General features: G+C 37.1%; 1 protein-coding gene across 5 annotated transcripts in view; it reads left to right on the top strand.

Annotated features, from left to right (window-relative positions):
- The window catches only part of EML6 (EMAP like 6), a 214091-nt gene that overhangs the window by 77998 nt on the left and 120563 nt on the right, over positions 1 to 15530 (top strand). For all 5 annotated transcript variants that reach the window (XM_064494485.1, XM_064494483.1, XM_031467040.2 and 2 more), the window contains exons 2-6: positions 1501 to 1660; positions 5138 to 5236; positions 7604 to 7672; positions 11974 to 12159; positions 13544 to 13679. In XM_064494485.1, the coding sequence (XP_064350555.1) occupies positions 1501 to 1660; positions 5138 to 5236; positions 7604 to 7672; positions 11974 to 12159; positions 13544 to 13679 (650 nt within the window). The remainder of the gene's footprint in view (positions 1 to 1500; positions 1661 to 5137; positions 5237 to 7603; positions 7673 to 11973; positions 12160 to 13543; positions 13680 to 15530) is intronic.

Raw genomic sequence — 15530 nt, 5'->3', positions numbered from 1 at the left:
GTGGAGTGAGTGTGTTGGGAATTCTGGGAAGATGAGCTGCACCCTGGCTGCGCCAGGGTGCGACCAGGATACGAGAGCGCCAGGGAGTCAGGACTCTGGGTCTTACGCAGAACATGGTACCAGGTTTGGTGGGAGACCCAGGAAGTGAGCACAGTGGGATGGGATACCAGGACAGCCTATGGGGCTCCGTGGCTGTGGAATTGGGAGGATTACACATGGAGCCAAGGGAGAACCAGAACATCTTTTTTTTTTTTTTTTTTTTTTTTTTTTTTTTTTTAAGGAACAGGGCATCCATAGAGACGTGCACATGTTGGTTGAATTTATCTGAAGCTGGTTACACAAATAATGATGATAATGAAACTTGTGTTGATTGCTTACTCTGGGCCAGGTACTATGCTGAATGCTCTTACATTCATTACATCATCTATTTTCATTCATTTCCGTTTTATAGATGAGGAACCTTAGGCAAAAGAGGTAAAGTAAGATGTCCAAAGAACCAAAGATAGTGAGGGGCACCTAATGTGCCAATCCAGGTGTCTGATTCCAGACCATATATTCTTATCAAAATCAAGGTGAAAGTTGAGAAGGAAAAACATTCTATTAACTGTGTCAACAGATGCTGAAATAGAAAAAGAAAGAACATTTTACTTTTGTTTATTGTGTAAACAAAGTTATCTGCTAGTTTTCTGTATAGGTTATGTGCTCTTGTTTTGTTTTTTTAAATTCGCAACACCTGTTTTTAGAAAGGCTTGAAATCTTTACATGAGTTTAAAACATTAGAGTGATTTCTCATCTAGGAGTAATAATGACTGCAGTTTACCCTCTAGACTGCTACAGAGTCATTCTAGTTGGTATTTGACAGTTTTATTTTGATTGGACTACAGGTGTAGGAAATATTCTATGCAAACCACAAGCATAGTAATTTGTGGTACTCTTGGTGTCATGGTGCCTTATGTAAAATAGAAATGCTCATTTCAAATACGTAATCTATGGCAATAGATACAGAAACAGCACTTGACTCTGCGACCCCTCCATGCTTGGAAATCTTAATGAGGATGGTGTCCACAGCGTCTGCAAGCAGGGTTAATTAACTCTGAGAAGTTCACTTTCTCCTGGCAACAGGATTTTTTTTTCAAGTAAGTCAAAAGCTAACTTGCAACTGAGTAATATTTCCAAAACTAGTAAGTAAATATCATGATATAAGGCAATTATAGAATATAGATTTCTAATAAAATTATAATAAGTGTTTGGTTTTCAAAGTTACTAAGTGGGTGAGATGGATGAAATGATTGTTAAACTGTGCTAAGGCTCTCTTTACAAAAAGCTGAACATTTCTATTAGACCAATCAGCTAATTAATTACTTTGGGAACAGTTTACTCTTTCCTCTTGAGATTATCTTATTAGATAATTAAAGTGAGAAATGTGGATAAAAGATGATCAATGTTTTTCTTAATTTTGTTCAGTTGAAGGATGTGAAAAGAGGCCTTTTTCTTTTTCAGCCTTGCCTTACACCCTGATAAAACTCTCGTTGCTACTGGCCAAGTTGGGAAGGAGCCATATATATGTATATGGGATTCCTATAATGTCCAAACTGTGTCTATTCTTAAAGATGTCCATACGCATGGAGTTGCCTGCCTGGCCTTCGACTCAGATGGACAGGTGTGTATCTTTTTCCATTTTTATTTTCTTTAAGGACTTCTCACAAGTCACCTAGAATTATAATGCACATAGTCTATAGGCCCAGGAAGTCTGTCAACCCTTGCTGTCTCCCCTTGTCAGCCTCCTGGAATCCTCACCTGTTTGTCCTTTTCCAAGCTCATGGCACTGACACCCAGCTTTGGCCTAGTTTTGGTTCCGCCAGTCTCACCATCTGTTTTAAAAGCCCCCAGAAAGGAAGTCTTGAACCCATGCTGATTGAGTCCATAGTGATTCAGTGAGTCTACCTTGTTTTCCATTGTTAGTTTTTCCATTTGGAATAAGGGTTGAACCAAAATTTTTTCAGAGACCTCAAGCCCTGAACATCTCCTCGGTTCCCCTTGCTTTCAGAACATAGCATCATCTCCTAATATTCCATTGGTAAGATTTTCTTTGACTCTTTAACCTCGAGGTGACTTCTAATCCTCCCTGCCCAGTCCCCACAGTTCAAGCAGTCACTGATTCACGTGTATCTATTCATTTCTTTACAATAACTCTGGACTTTAATATTTTCCTTCCCATTCTCTCTGCCATCATCCTTTAAGTTCCATATCTGTGTTATGCCTAACAGTTTAACCTCTTAACAGATCTCCTCACAGTCAATTTTTTTACTAGCACATTTCACCAACTGAAAGAAGTGTCAGCATTGTTTAAAACAAGAGAAGCTTGGGGTACCCACTGAATGGAGTACACACCGTGTGGCTCGGCATTCTAGGCCAACCAACTTTTCCAGCCTTATCATCACTATTCCCTTGCAGTGAAATTGGACAAGTCAGTGAGATTCCTCTACCAGACCTGGCACTTTGGCACCTCCAGACCCTTTCTCGTGCTGCCCTCTCTACCTCCAGTGCCATAGTCACCCTCGTTGCCCCTTAAAGTGATTCCTTCTTCCAAGACACTACAAAGGTCTTCATGAATTCTTCCCAGTGCCCCCCATCCAACAAAGGATCTCTTTCCTTGGACGTCCAGCAACACTTGATAGAAAAGAATTGTTAGTATGTTACAGATATCAATTATATCTCAATTAAAAAATGTTATAGAGAAGGGAGTGGAAACTTAGATGCAACATTCCTGGTTCCCCCTGAGTTCACCTCCTCACTAAGGCCATGCCATTTCTCCCTGGCCTTCTCCATGTGCCTAGGACACCCTTCCTCTGTCTCTTTCACCCTCCCTATTCCTGCCTAATAACTCCTTCAGTCTATTTTTTAAGTAAATTTCAGAGTTAATTCTGTAAATCCATGTTATGGAAAGACCTGTGAAATTATCCATAGAAGCTTGACGAGATGGGGAGTTTGCAGGAAGTTCAGCAGATTATAGACCTTGGCCTGGTTTGAATCACTTTTTAAACAATGAACATTTATTTGGTATTTTTTGCTGCTTTGAGAGAGTAGTGATCATTAGCTATTCATTTTTCTGTCTAGAACTTGAATACGTATGTAGATCCCTGGTATATACGTTTTTGATTTAACTACTCTGTAATCTCATCCAGTTTAGTCAAGGTAATCCGTAAGTTCCGTTGTATATCCAGGCCTAAAGAGAAATAGCTAGGTAGTGATACTTATTCAGATTTGCAGTTAGTGACTTCCTGACTAAATTGAATGACTATCAGAACGGATATGCAAGGACAAGTGTAAATGTGTGCTTAGATGTGTACTAACGTGCACACTCTCAAATCTCAAATCTAGCAAACATCCCTTTATCAAAACTTGTTCTCTGAAGCATCACAAGAGAAATGTAATACTGGAGAGGGAAATCCAACTGTAACTTTTAGTTCTTTTGTCCATATTATTTTGTGTTAGAATTCTAGCAATTTTTTTAGGTTCCATTTTGAAGGTGGAGGTAGGGATGGACTGCATGGTACTTTCTCAGCTGTCAGTTGAGGAAAAATAACCTCCTGTTTGCTGTGATGGATTTCATGGCTTGTTGATGCCTGTTGCTTCAGATCTGCCTTTTTCCCTGGACAGAGTTCACTGGGATCCAGTGATATTTAGAAAATGACAAATGGCCCATCACCTCTCAAGCAACAAAAAGCAATAGAAATGCTTTTCAGGTAGCAATGGGGCCTGTCACTGCAAATGAACAAAATAGATTTGTTTTGGCTTTTTCTTCATCTTTTTAACATATCTCATGTGGTTTTAACTTGAGTGCCCATGTTTATGTTAACTGCTTTTTCTGTTTAAAAAAAAAGAGAAAAGAAAAAATAAACTGAATAGAATTCAGAATTCACCCACTTCAAATTCCTGTATATGTATAAAAATACAGCCATGTCTTATAATCATGTCCATTGCTGGAACCCTCAATTAAAATTACAGCAAAGACGACCTTTCTTAAGGGCACATTTTAAAACGCCAGCTATGTATTTTTTACACTAAGTATTCCTAACAGAAGCCACCTTTAATGAAGAAAGCTGGATGATCCCTGCATAACAACACATGGACATTGAGCCATAGCTGCTGGCTGGCATTCGTGTATACACATACACACGGACATACTCAGTGAAATACGTAAGCTCACATACTTTTATACTTGGGTAGTAATATGTTTTTAAAACCCTTTGATTTACATTATTTCACTGATCCATACAACAGTGCTACTTTGTAGACAGGAAAAAATAATATACACTAATCTCAGATGAAAAAACAGATTTAAGGAGTTAATTTTCTATAGTCTTATGTCTGGCTACTCACAAAGTGAAAAGAGAAGCCAAATCTACTTACCCCCAGCTGACACCTCTGTCTGTTACATAGTGCTGTTTTCTTAGAGTAGCATGCTACTCGAACCTCTGATTTTATGCCCCAAATATGTGTTTTAACCCTTTTGAATTCTGTATTTAGTCAGGTGTTGAATTTTCTTCTCCCTTTGAGGACAAATTCTGATCTGAATCCAAAGAATTTAGACTGGGAGATGAAGTAGCAGATTACTTTTACTAAAATTAGGTATCTTATAGTCAGCTTCAAATGTTTGTAAAATTATGAAGATTAAGAAGAATGAAGTGTTCACTTACGGGATTTCTTCTCCATATGTTTGTCAAACCCTTTCATTTTAACAGTTTGGTGAGGCTTTTTAGACTATAGAATCCTCAGCTCTTAAAACCGCATTAAAATCTTAAAAAATTGAAACCCTACCTTCAGGTTCTGTTCCTGTGATTTCCACTGATTAATCAGTGACCTCATGAGATGTTGCACACAGGTTTCCTATGTTTAAGAAGGACACATTAGGTGTAGGTTTTAAGTTGTTGACATTTCAGTATATGCTAATGGAATAATGTCTACTGTGATATCTTTAGTTTTGGATTTAAGATGAATTTTGAGAAATCTTTTTTTATAAGAAATTCAATGCCTGGCCGATAGTGGGTAATAAGAACCATTTCTTAAAAATGGCATGAATAATAGGAAATCTTCCCGTAATTTTCAGGTATTAAATTACTGTTCTTCTTCTTAGCGTTTAGCCTCTGTGGGATTGGATGCCAAAAACACAGTCTGCATTTGGGACTGGAGGAAGGGAAAACTTCTGGCGTCAGCCACTGGCCACTCTGACCGGGTAAGAAGAACTTGTTGGATCAAGCCAAACAGGTTTCATAACTGAGAGAATTGTGACATAGCTTCTCAGAGCTGTAATATTTTTTAAAGTAAATTTGCCACGTGTAGATTTTTCCTCTACATTCAAATTAAAACCTTACTGTTAATAAAGATTAATTTACAATTAGTAGCTATGTTGGCGTGATCTCTTCCAGTGACAGATGCTTTACTTAAATTGTTACTGCTTTTCATAGGCAAAACAAATTTTTGATACTGGCCTTTGGCTTTATAAAATAAAAAAAAAGTGAATTTGAAGTTATATGTACAGTTTAGGTGTATTCATTTAGAAATGGAAGGAGTCAGAAAATAATATTCAAAGTATGTTTACAAGTGTATACATTTGAATTTCAAATGAATGTAATGACAACTGTGTGATTCTGTTATATCTGAGAACCTGGAATGTGAATTGTCGACTGCTTACCGTTCATATTGAAGTCAGTGGGATCAGAAATAAACACCTGTAGCCATAGCCGGCAAGATAGTGTAGGAAGCAGGCATGTGCATTAGCTGGTCAGAAATCTATTTCTCTGGTGTCTGGCATAATTAAAATAATCTGGCTACTTTACTGTCTTGATTTTCTAAATTAAAAAAAAAAAGGAATCTGTGTGACTATCTTATATTGATTCCTCATTGTTCTGTATTTATGCACAATGTAACTCCATGCAGAACAAGGCCCTAATTATTAAATTCTCAGCCTCTTGTTTGGTGTGAAATCTAAAAGATTTTTTTTTATATGAATGGTACATTCATCTAGGGAGAATCTTCATTTTAAGGGGACTGCATAGTGTTGCTCCACATTTGGGCCAATTGTATTCGGGGATTAAGTCTTCAGAAAGTCCAGGAGTGACCAGCAATGGAACTTTAGTGTTGAAAGAGGCCTGGCACCCCTCTGGCCCAATGCTTCCTATGTCTGGCTACACATAACAATCTCCTAGGCAGGTTTTACAGCATAGCAATGCTCAGGCTTTACTCCCAGGTATTGATATTAATTTATTGCTATTTAATTAGTATTAACTTAGTAGTTAATAAATAGGTTAAAAATATTTGTGATGTTTATAGTTTGGATATTACTGTTTCTGCTTATGCTATAATCCTGTTATGTTTATATAAAGTCAGTTGAATTGGGCTGGATCAATACGTGTATTTCCTATTGCTTTGTTAATGTACTGTATACTTTCCAGTTAGCTAAGAGTAGATTATAAAAAGTAGTGTTATCTAGTGAGAACGCTTTAATTTTAAGGGCCTAGAATGTTTTAATGAGATGCTGTTTTTAGAACACTGTTCTCCTAGACCACATAATTCGTATCACGCATAGGTTTGCTCTTTATTACAGATGCCAGTATAGATTATTATTGGCTGCTTATGGGCAAATGCTTATTTTCAAGATTATTTTAGTGGCTGAAATACTTAATCCCTAGCACTAATTTGTAGGATGAGTGCTTTGTAGCCTGCAAAATGATCGTACATACGTTATCTTAGTTGACCTCACAACAGAACTGAGGTAGTGTCATTTATTCATTTTCTAGAAAATGAGGTTTAGAGATGCTAAGACTTGTCTGAGCTGGTACAGCTGAAATGGGTACTTGCACCATATTAGTACTTAGTCCTTAGACCAAGTATTCTTCAGTGCTCTTTCTGTGGTCCATAAGTATTCCTTTCTACCTAACCAGAGGTTATAGGACCTTTCTCTGATGTTTGGAGCAATAGCTCCTTCCTTATGTGATGAGAAGTTAGCAGCCTAAGCTCTTTCTTTGGTCTAGTTTCTGTCCCTGACAATTGATCCTTTCTATTAGAAGTTCAAAGAATATAGTCCATCAACCATCTGCATCAGAATCTCCTGGAGTGTGTTTTAAAATGCATGTGTCTAGACCCAATTTCAGATCCACTAAATCAAAATCTCCGACAACAGCCAGGGGAAATATGCACTTTAAACATTGTCATTCTTTTTATTTTCATCGTAAAACTCTCTCAAAATGTGTTATTAGCGTTGTGGAGAGCTACAGAAAATTTGATCAAAAGAATTATCCTAAATCATTACAATTTGTTTCTCCTGGATGGACAATGTTAAACAATTTGACACCAGTTCTCAATGATTGTGCTTAATTATTACTTCTCTGTTCAGGCCTGAGGTAAGTAGACAGAAGGGGATAAAACATGTATTAGCAATTCTTGACTCATCTCCAGAACCAAATCTTCCATTTTTCATTCAGTGCAGGTAACATTGTGTTATGAGTATTAGGGTAGAGTCTTGGCAATGGGACAGTATCTGAAAGAAGGCAAAAACATGTAAATATGATCAACAGAACAACTTGTAATCTTTTTTAAACAGATTTTTGATATTTCCTGGGATCCATATCAGCCAAACAGAGTGGTTAGCTGTGGAGTAAAACATATAAAGGTAAAGTAGTTATTTCTTTAATATTTTTGACACCTTGTATGGAAATAATTTTGGATGTTTATATATATGTAATTTGGTGTTGAGAAACTCCTTGACTTTTCATTTTTTTTCCCCTTAAAGTTAGAGGCTTCTTACCTGTGTCTCTGCTCTTGAAGCAATCTTACATCAGCTGATGGGCCTCCTTCAGAAATGCAATGTAACAACAATCAAATCAAGTGTCCAGCAGGCAGCTGGAAAGGAAGCTTTATGCTAATTAAATGCTACATGGAAGACTCATAATACCTTTAGGATTGCATGCTTTGAAACAGTTCTGATTTTAATTTTGTGAATTAAGTTCTTATATTGTGATGAATATTTCAAAACTTTTTGACATGTTGAAATATTCTCTTAGAAGAAAGGTGCCATGTTGTGTTGGACACAGAAGGAGAGGGGTGCATAGCACAAACCTACCTGAGCCATTTTTAAATGCCTCTCTTCCTCTAGACCACATAGCCTGGAATACTACCGGTGGCCCAGGACCTGCCTCTATTTGCTTCTTTCTGTTTTTTCACATGGGTGGCAGAATTGACACCATCGACATCCTTTGCTTTGACATAGCAAACATTTCTTCTGGTTTCTGGGTTATGGCCCAGGATCTTCTGTCTGTAGGTTTGTAGATCGTATGAGTTAAAGTCCATAAATAACAGAATGTAAGGCTTACTTGCTTGAATAGAGCATGCGTGGATCTCTGCTGCTACAAACATGATGTGATTCTGTATGAATAGCGTCGATATCTCTGTTACTCCTCCAACCAACTCCTCCTGTTTTCCAGTTCTTTTGACCTTTTAGTCTAGTTTTTCATGATTCGTCTCATATTCCCACTGAATGGTTAGGGGCAGATGATAAAATGCTATTTAATACAAGTTCAATTAAAATCTTCAGAAGTTTTGTTGTTATCTGACAACATTTCCATTTAAGTTACTCTCAGTTAATCTAGAAGGATAAACGTCAGAATAACTTAAAAACTTTGGGATAAAGGATAATGAAGAGGAACATGCACTGCTATTTACTAAAGCATATTACGAGGTTACAAAAGTTAGTGGTATAGGACTGGGGTAAGGATAAATAACAAAAAAAGAAACAAAGCTGAGGCCTGGGAGCCATCATCCAACCTGCATATTCCACAGTGAGGAAACCAAGACCTAGGAGGCTGTTTAGCTTTGAATCCTGGTTCTGTCTCCCTCTACTTGATTCTGGGAAAGCTATTTTATCTCCCTGAGACTGAATTTCTTTCTTAAAGGATGGTGATAGCTACCTCCTGATTTATTAAGAGTTACATTAAACAGCATATGGAGCCAGTAAGGGCCCAATATTATTAATTTCTTTTCCCATTTGCTAGGACCACAAAAATTGTGGCTCAGGTAAGATTTAAACTTAGTCTCTGACTCCATTTGTCAAGCTCTCTTCTCTTAGAAATTATTTCTTTAATGATCTGTCTTGGCTTAATCCCCCCCTACACAAACCAGATTACTAAAAATAATAATTATCTACTTTAATAGATTTCTCCAGCTTCTTCCCTATTTCTTTCTATCCTTGGTTAACTCTGACTTTTAATCAGTTAATTCTAAAAGCGGAGACAGATAAAACCCTGGAACTTCATTTGAAAACACTAAGAGCCACTTGTCCTGTTAAATGTTAATTGTATTTTAGCAGACCTAGGCATTTTTTTCTAAGCAACAGCAAGCATTTTTGCCTCAAACAGAGGAATCTGAAAATGCCCATCCAGCCATTCTTTATTAGTTTTGGTTAGAAGGAAATCCACAACAAATTTCAGCAAGCTTTAACAAATTATTTTCACTATCTGTTTTTCTACATCCACTTCCAGGATCCCCAGCTTTTTTCCCCCCGAAGCTGCCTAACATCAAATGAATCAATTCCAGTCACAAGGTGAATGCAAAATCTTTGATGCACTCCAAGAAAATATTTCTATGTGCAATTTTTGTAGCTAGGGTAAAATCCTTTCTGGTTTTGCAAAATCCCCAGTGTTTGGCACACAGGCAAATTACAATGATCTGAAACGAATGCTTGAAAAACAGTAACAGTTGAGCTTCGTCTGTTCTGCTTGGCTGGATGTAACGAGCCTACCAGGTGGGTGTCCTACCAGGTGGGTGTGGTTGATCTTTTTCCAGTCTCTAGTTACCGACAGAAGGGACTTTGGGGATTATGTAGGGCCAGATGAGCTCCCAGGTACCTGCCAGTTCTAACAGAATTTGCATTACAATCTGTGAATGGAGATTGGAGAAGATGAACAATGCCTTTTCATTTGTGTGGATTTACTGGTTTGTTGCTACCCTAATGTTACTGTTTTCCAAACATGAAGGGCTTCTCAAGAAGAGATAGTATCTCAGAGATTAGCCATTTATTAGCCATTAGCAGAAAATCTCATACCTATACTGTCATTACAGTTATGTATGACTTTTTAGAGAATCATTTGATTATTTGGAATGTTTCATGTTGACATCGTACCATCTGACTGGGTGATTACAGAATGATCTTTGTGTCTGAGGATAGTGGTCTCTCTTGTAGTTGTGCATCTAGAAATATTTCAAGAACTCAGGCTGAAGTGTGCATCCCAAGTTAAAGGGATAATGATTACCAAATAGTTATTTTCCTTTTAATCTTCATCCATGGGGAGACATAGAAGGAAGTGTCTGCCTTAAGCATCACCATGGAACAGCAAGTTTTTTGGCTTGCATGTACACCTGTTTATGTCTAATGGTTTGTTCAGGTTCAGAGTTAATACTTTAATGTTTTCCTAAAACGTATATCTGACTGCCTTTTCCCTAGATCTTTTTATTCTTTTGATATATAGTTTAGCACCTTTTCATAAAAATAATACCCAAAGAAACAAATCACCAGAGCTGACACTTTCCTCCTTAGTGGGAGAAGAATCTTGTCTCAGATGATTGCACATCTGTCTCATCCTTCTTAAGGGCCACCGCCTCCACAGCTGCCTGAGCCCTGGCCCCCCGAATGGTGCAACCCACCAGAAAGGCTTCCTCAAGTACTCAGTTTGCTCCTCTGTGAGGACCACTAGTTTTCCTCTTCTGCAGGCACAGAATATTAGGGTTGTCACTGACTTTTCACACTTTTCCTGTCACCTGGGTTTACCTAACCCTGCTCTCCTAAACCATGATCCAGTTTTTTCCTCACTGCTGATCCAAATCCTGTTCTTGCTCATTCCAGTTAATTCTATGTGATTCTCTATCTTTGAATTCCCTTACCTCTTGTCTGTAGTGTGAAGATGCTGCCTTAAGATGATCTCTTTTGTTTTATATGTATCTTCTGTGTTGGATTTAAAAGATCAAGATTTCAGTATTTTTTCATGTGAAACCTCTATTGAACCCTTACCTTTGGCAAGTCACTTATGCCTTCTTTCCCTCAGTTCTAAATGGGGATAGTATTTACCTTAGCCTATTTTTAAGGGTATTATGAAGATCAAATAACCAAACATATGTAAAGAGTCTTTATAAATTGTGAGAGGCTACATTCATGGCATTTGAACTACATTCAAAGTTACACAAGTTCACACATTGAAAAAAACTATGTCAAAGTGAAATACTTAATTTCTACATAACCATGGGAGTCTCCCTACTACCTTATATAAAGTAGCTCAAGTTTTATGTTTATGATCTTCCATATGATAAGTCATGCAACTAAAACTGAAAAGCCAGGTCAGTTATTTGGCTATATGTAAATATAATTTATATTTAGGAACATATTTCTCAGTAAGGATTCTACAGTGAAGATTTGTAACATTTTAGTTAGAAATTATATGTATAAATATATATACACACACACCAAAAAATACCTAGAAGATATATTAACATGTTAACAGGAGGTTGTGAATAATTTCAATTTGCCTCTTTTCACTTTTCTCTATTTCTAAACTTTTCTACAGTGAACCTGTACTAGTGCTATAATTTGACAAGAAATTAAACGAAAATTGATTCATCAATTTTATTCCAGCTCTGAGAACACTGACATTTTATATTAAAAGAACATTGAACATTTAGCAAATTTTTGGAATTTTGGAACTTTGAAAGTTTAAAAAGTATTACAAGTTTTTTTTTTAATACTGCTAATAGTTAAAATGCTTTGCAATTCTCTGCTGTCACAGCAAAACAAGTTAAATTATGCGTATTTAGTTTACCTATAGAAAATTATATAAAATATTGAAACATTAACAAATAAATAACAACAATGAGATGCATCAGAATACTCTATTTTTTGATTTATTTATTTAATCACTTATTTTCTAGTTTTGGACACTATGTGGAAATGCCCTAACTGCAAAAAGAGGGATATTTGGCAAAACAGGGGATCTTCAGACCATCCTATGCCTTGCATGTGCCAAAGAAGACATCACCTACTCTGGTGCTTTAAATGGCGACATCTACGTCTGGAAAGGGCTCAACTTAGTCCGCACTATTCAAGGAGCACATAGCGTAAGTATTTCTGCCAAGGAATTTGGGAATGACTTACTAAATAAGTTAAAGTCACAAATCTCTGTATTTTCTCCTGGTGCTTTAGGATCAGCCAGTTCTGCTGAACACTCACTAAACATTCATGGAAGATTTCCCAAATTAGTTTTGTTCACCCAGAAGAAATTAATATTTCAAAAGCATAATAACTTAATTAACCTTTGCATCAGTGATCGATTAGCTGATTAGTGTGTTGTGCATCAGCTGCAGCTTGACGAAAGACTAGAAGTATTTTGTTGTCAGTTTTGTCTTCTGGACCAGCACTTTTCAAACTTTAGTGTGCTTACGAGTCTCCTGGAGATGTTGTCAAAGTGCAGTTGGTCAGTGGGTCCGGGATGATGTCACTCCTGCTGGCCTGAGGCCCATATATTGAGTAGAGACAAGAGTGGAGACAACTGTTATTTATATAATTGTTAGTAAGGTAGACTTTGCTTGCTCTAAGGTCACCTCCATGTCCACATCACAGGCTCTAAAATGCAAACAGAAGCCATTGATAAACTCTTTTGAGGGTCTGCTCTGTAAGAACAAGGACAAACTTGACTCTGACCCTTTGCTCAGTTTTGACATCCATTAAAATGGTTATATTGCTGCATCTATAGATGATAAATGGAAATTCCCAGAACAATGGGGAGATGATGTGAAAGGTAAAGCCTGTTGTAATAAGTGGAAATTTGGTAAAACGTTACCAGAAACTCAACAGACGTTTAGCTTCCTGCCTCCAGATCGATCCCCTATTGCTCTGAATATGAAAAAAGGCTTAAGCAACTCTCAGCAAAAGAGCTATGAAATTTTAGATCTTTCATTGTCTTGTACATTGAAGACCAATTTTCTTGGCTTCACTAATTATGAAACAGCTCTTGAAATAATTAAGAAGGTCAGTATTGGCCCTCATTCATAAAAGCAGCTGCGTTAGTAAGCTAATTTATCTTCACGCTGGATATTCTGTCAGCAGTGTGCTCTTGGAGTACGCTTTGTGGAAAAGTGTCTTTAAGTTAGGAAGCTATTTCAGATGTGCAGAAGCATCTTCAAATGATGCTTAACAAGCTGACACAAGTGTGACTTACACTGTCATTTAGGCTTCCTGAATTTTTTCCCCCACAACCTATTGTCAATTTAAGGAGCTGTTGAACTAACTTGCTTTGGTGATTATTATAAATGTTTTAATCTAGCTAAAATGGATATGACAAATGGCTACTTGTTCTATTGCCAGCGTTTGAATAGAGAACAAGGAATTGTTTTTATTTTTGTTCTGTTTTTACTTTGTTTTGAATTTTAATTTTCAAATCCAGCTACAATGACTATTTAGAATGATTGCAGCGCTGAGTATTACCTGCCTTAATCTCAACAGGCTGGAATCTTCAGCATGTATGCTTGTGAAGAAGGCTTTGCCACTGGTGGACGAGATGGGTGTATACGATTATGGGATACTGACTTCAAACCAATAACTAAAATTGATCTCAGGGAGACAGAACAAGGATATAAAGGTAATACATGTATTATTTTATTATATATTTTTGTTGAAGCATAGTCATTGTATAAAGTGTCAATGTCTGGTTTGCAGCTCAATAGCTCAGCCATATAGGAACATATATTCATTTTCATTCTCTTTCACCATAAGTTACTACAAGATATTGAATATAGTTCCCTGTACTATACAGTATGTATATCTATTTTTTATATATTAGTTAGTATCTGCAAATCTCACGTAATACGTACCCATAACTCTTAAAAGTGGTAAATACAGTGGGAAAGTCTGTATTTGTATGTTTCTCTTACCCCATCTTACTCCATAAGGGGTTTAAGGCAGTTTACATAAATAAAAGGAATACAAGGTGAAAAGTATGTTAAAAATAAATGGCTACCCCTCTTCCTAATTTTCAGAGGTATCTGTATGTACTAGCAGTGGTCCTGCTGCAAAGATACATGGGATTTGCGGAGAGGATTAAAAGTAATTAAAGGGTTTTCTGGTCCAGCTTCCCCTTCAACCAGCCAATACCATACCCTTAGTCCTCTGAGCATTTGCAGAGTGTGGGTTAAGGGAGAGTAAAAGAAAGAGTGGGAAAAGGATGAAACTGGAGGAAGAAGGCAGTGGGCAGACGTTTGGGTGTCCTTTGTCCCACTCCATCCTGCCTGACCCTGCCCTCACCCTGCAGAAGTCTTGACTTTTCCTCTGCTTTCAAGCTCTGCCCCCAAATAGAAACAAAGTGCATTTGAAAGGAGCAGATTCAAGCAGAACAGTGTTAGGACTGCTTTGCACTCAATTTGGACATGAAGCTACAATGTTGGATGGTTTTATTCTTGTAAGAACTTTTGATATGAATGAGCCGCCTTCTGTATTTTCACTGCCTGTATACCAGTGACTCTTGGATTCATTTCTGTGGAAATACAGTGATTTCTCCTTTTACTCAACCAGCTTTTAAAATAAATTTAGCAAGAGAATTAATCATGGCCATGTCCCAGATCCTGTGACATAGAACTGATATTCTGTTTTCCTTAAATTTATAACTTTATTAGTAAAAATTCAGAAACTGCGACTTACTAACTTGAGAATCTGGATCTGTTTGTAACAATCACACTTACTTAGTATGCTACCTGTAAAAACTTCTACTGCCCCTCCTGTAGACTTGCAAAAGATCTACAGAATGCATTTGGCAATTTCCAAGTTGTTTTATGTAAATATTCATAAGATTTACATCTATCTGCATCTTCTGATAAATATTAATTGCTGAATAGTTTTTAGATTAACTAAGATGAACACTAAGATCAGGGGAAAAACCCAGTATTTCAGATTTATTGTAGAGAGATGTTATTAATCAGTTTTCTTACATCTTTATAGTCAAACTCGAGCTAAGTAAGACATTTGACTTCCAGTGAAAACAGTTAACCCTACTTTAAGTTGAGGGTGAACCAGCTTGTAGACAGGTCATTCTCACATCGACAAGAATCTGTAGGGCCAGAGCTGATTCTCAGGGCTCCCTGGCCTCTCCCCAGGTCTTAGTCAAAGAAAATGGACTTAATGAGCCAGGAGGACCATTCCTCAATCAACAGAATAGTAGTGTTTTATTTACGCCAGTGACAAGCAACTTTTGTGAGTGACTAGATGTTTGCTGACTAGTAAGTCTGCTAACCAGTTGTCGGTAACAATGTATGATATAAACCAACAGCCTAATTTGTCCAGGATCCCCTCTGCAGTTCTGAAGTCAAAACACTCAGAATGCGCGTGCGCACACACACACACACACACATTTTTGAGAGCAACCAACTTTTTAAAAGTGTGGTAAAAAATACATAATAAAATTTGTCACCTTAACCATTTTTAAGTGAACATATCAGTG

The sequence above is a fragment of the Camelus dromedarius genome, chromosome 15, assembly GCF_036321535.1.
Source record: "Camelus dromedarius isolate mCamDro1 chromosome 15, mCamDro1.pat, whole genome shotgun sequence".
Classification (NCBI taxonomy): Eukaryota; Metazoa; Chordata; class Mammalia; order Artiodactyla; family Camelidae; genus Camelus; species Camelus dromedarius.
This window is presented reverse-complemented; position numbering and strand designations above follow the sequence as displayed.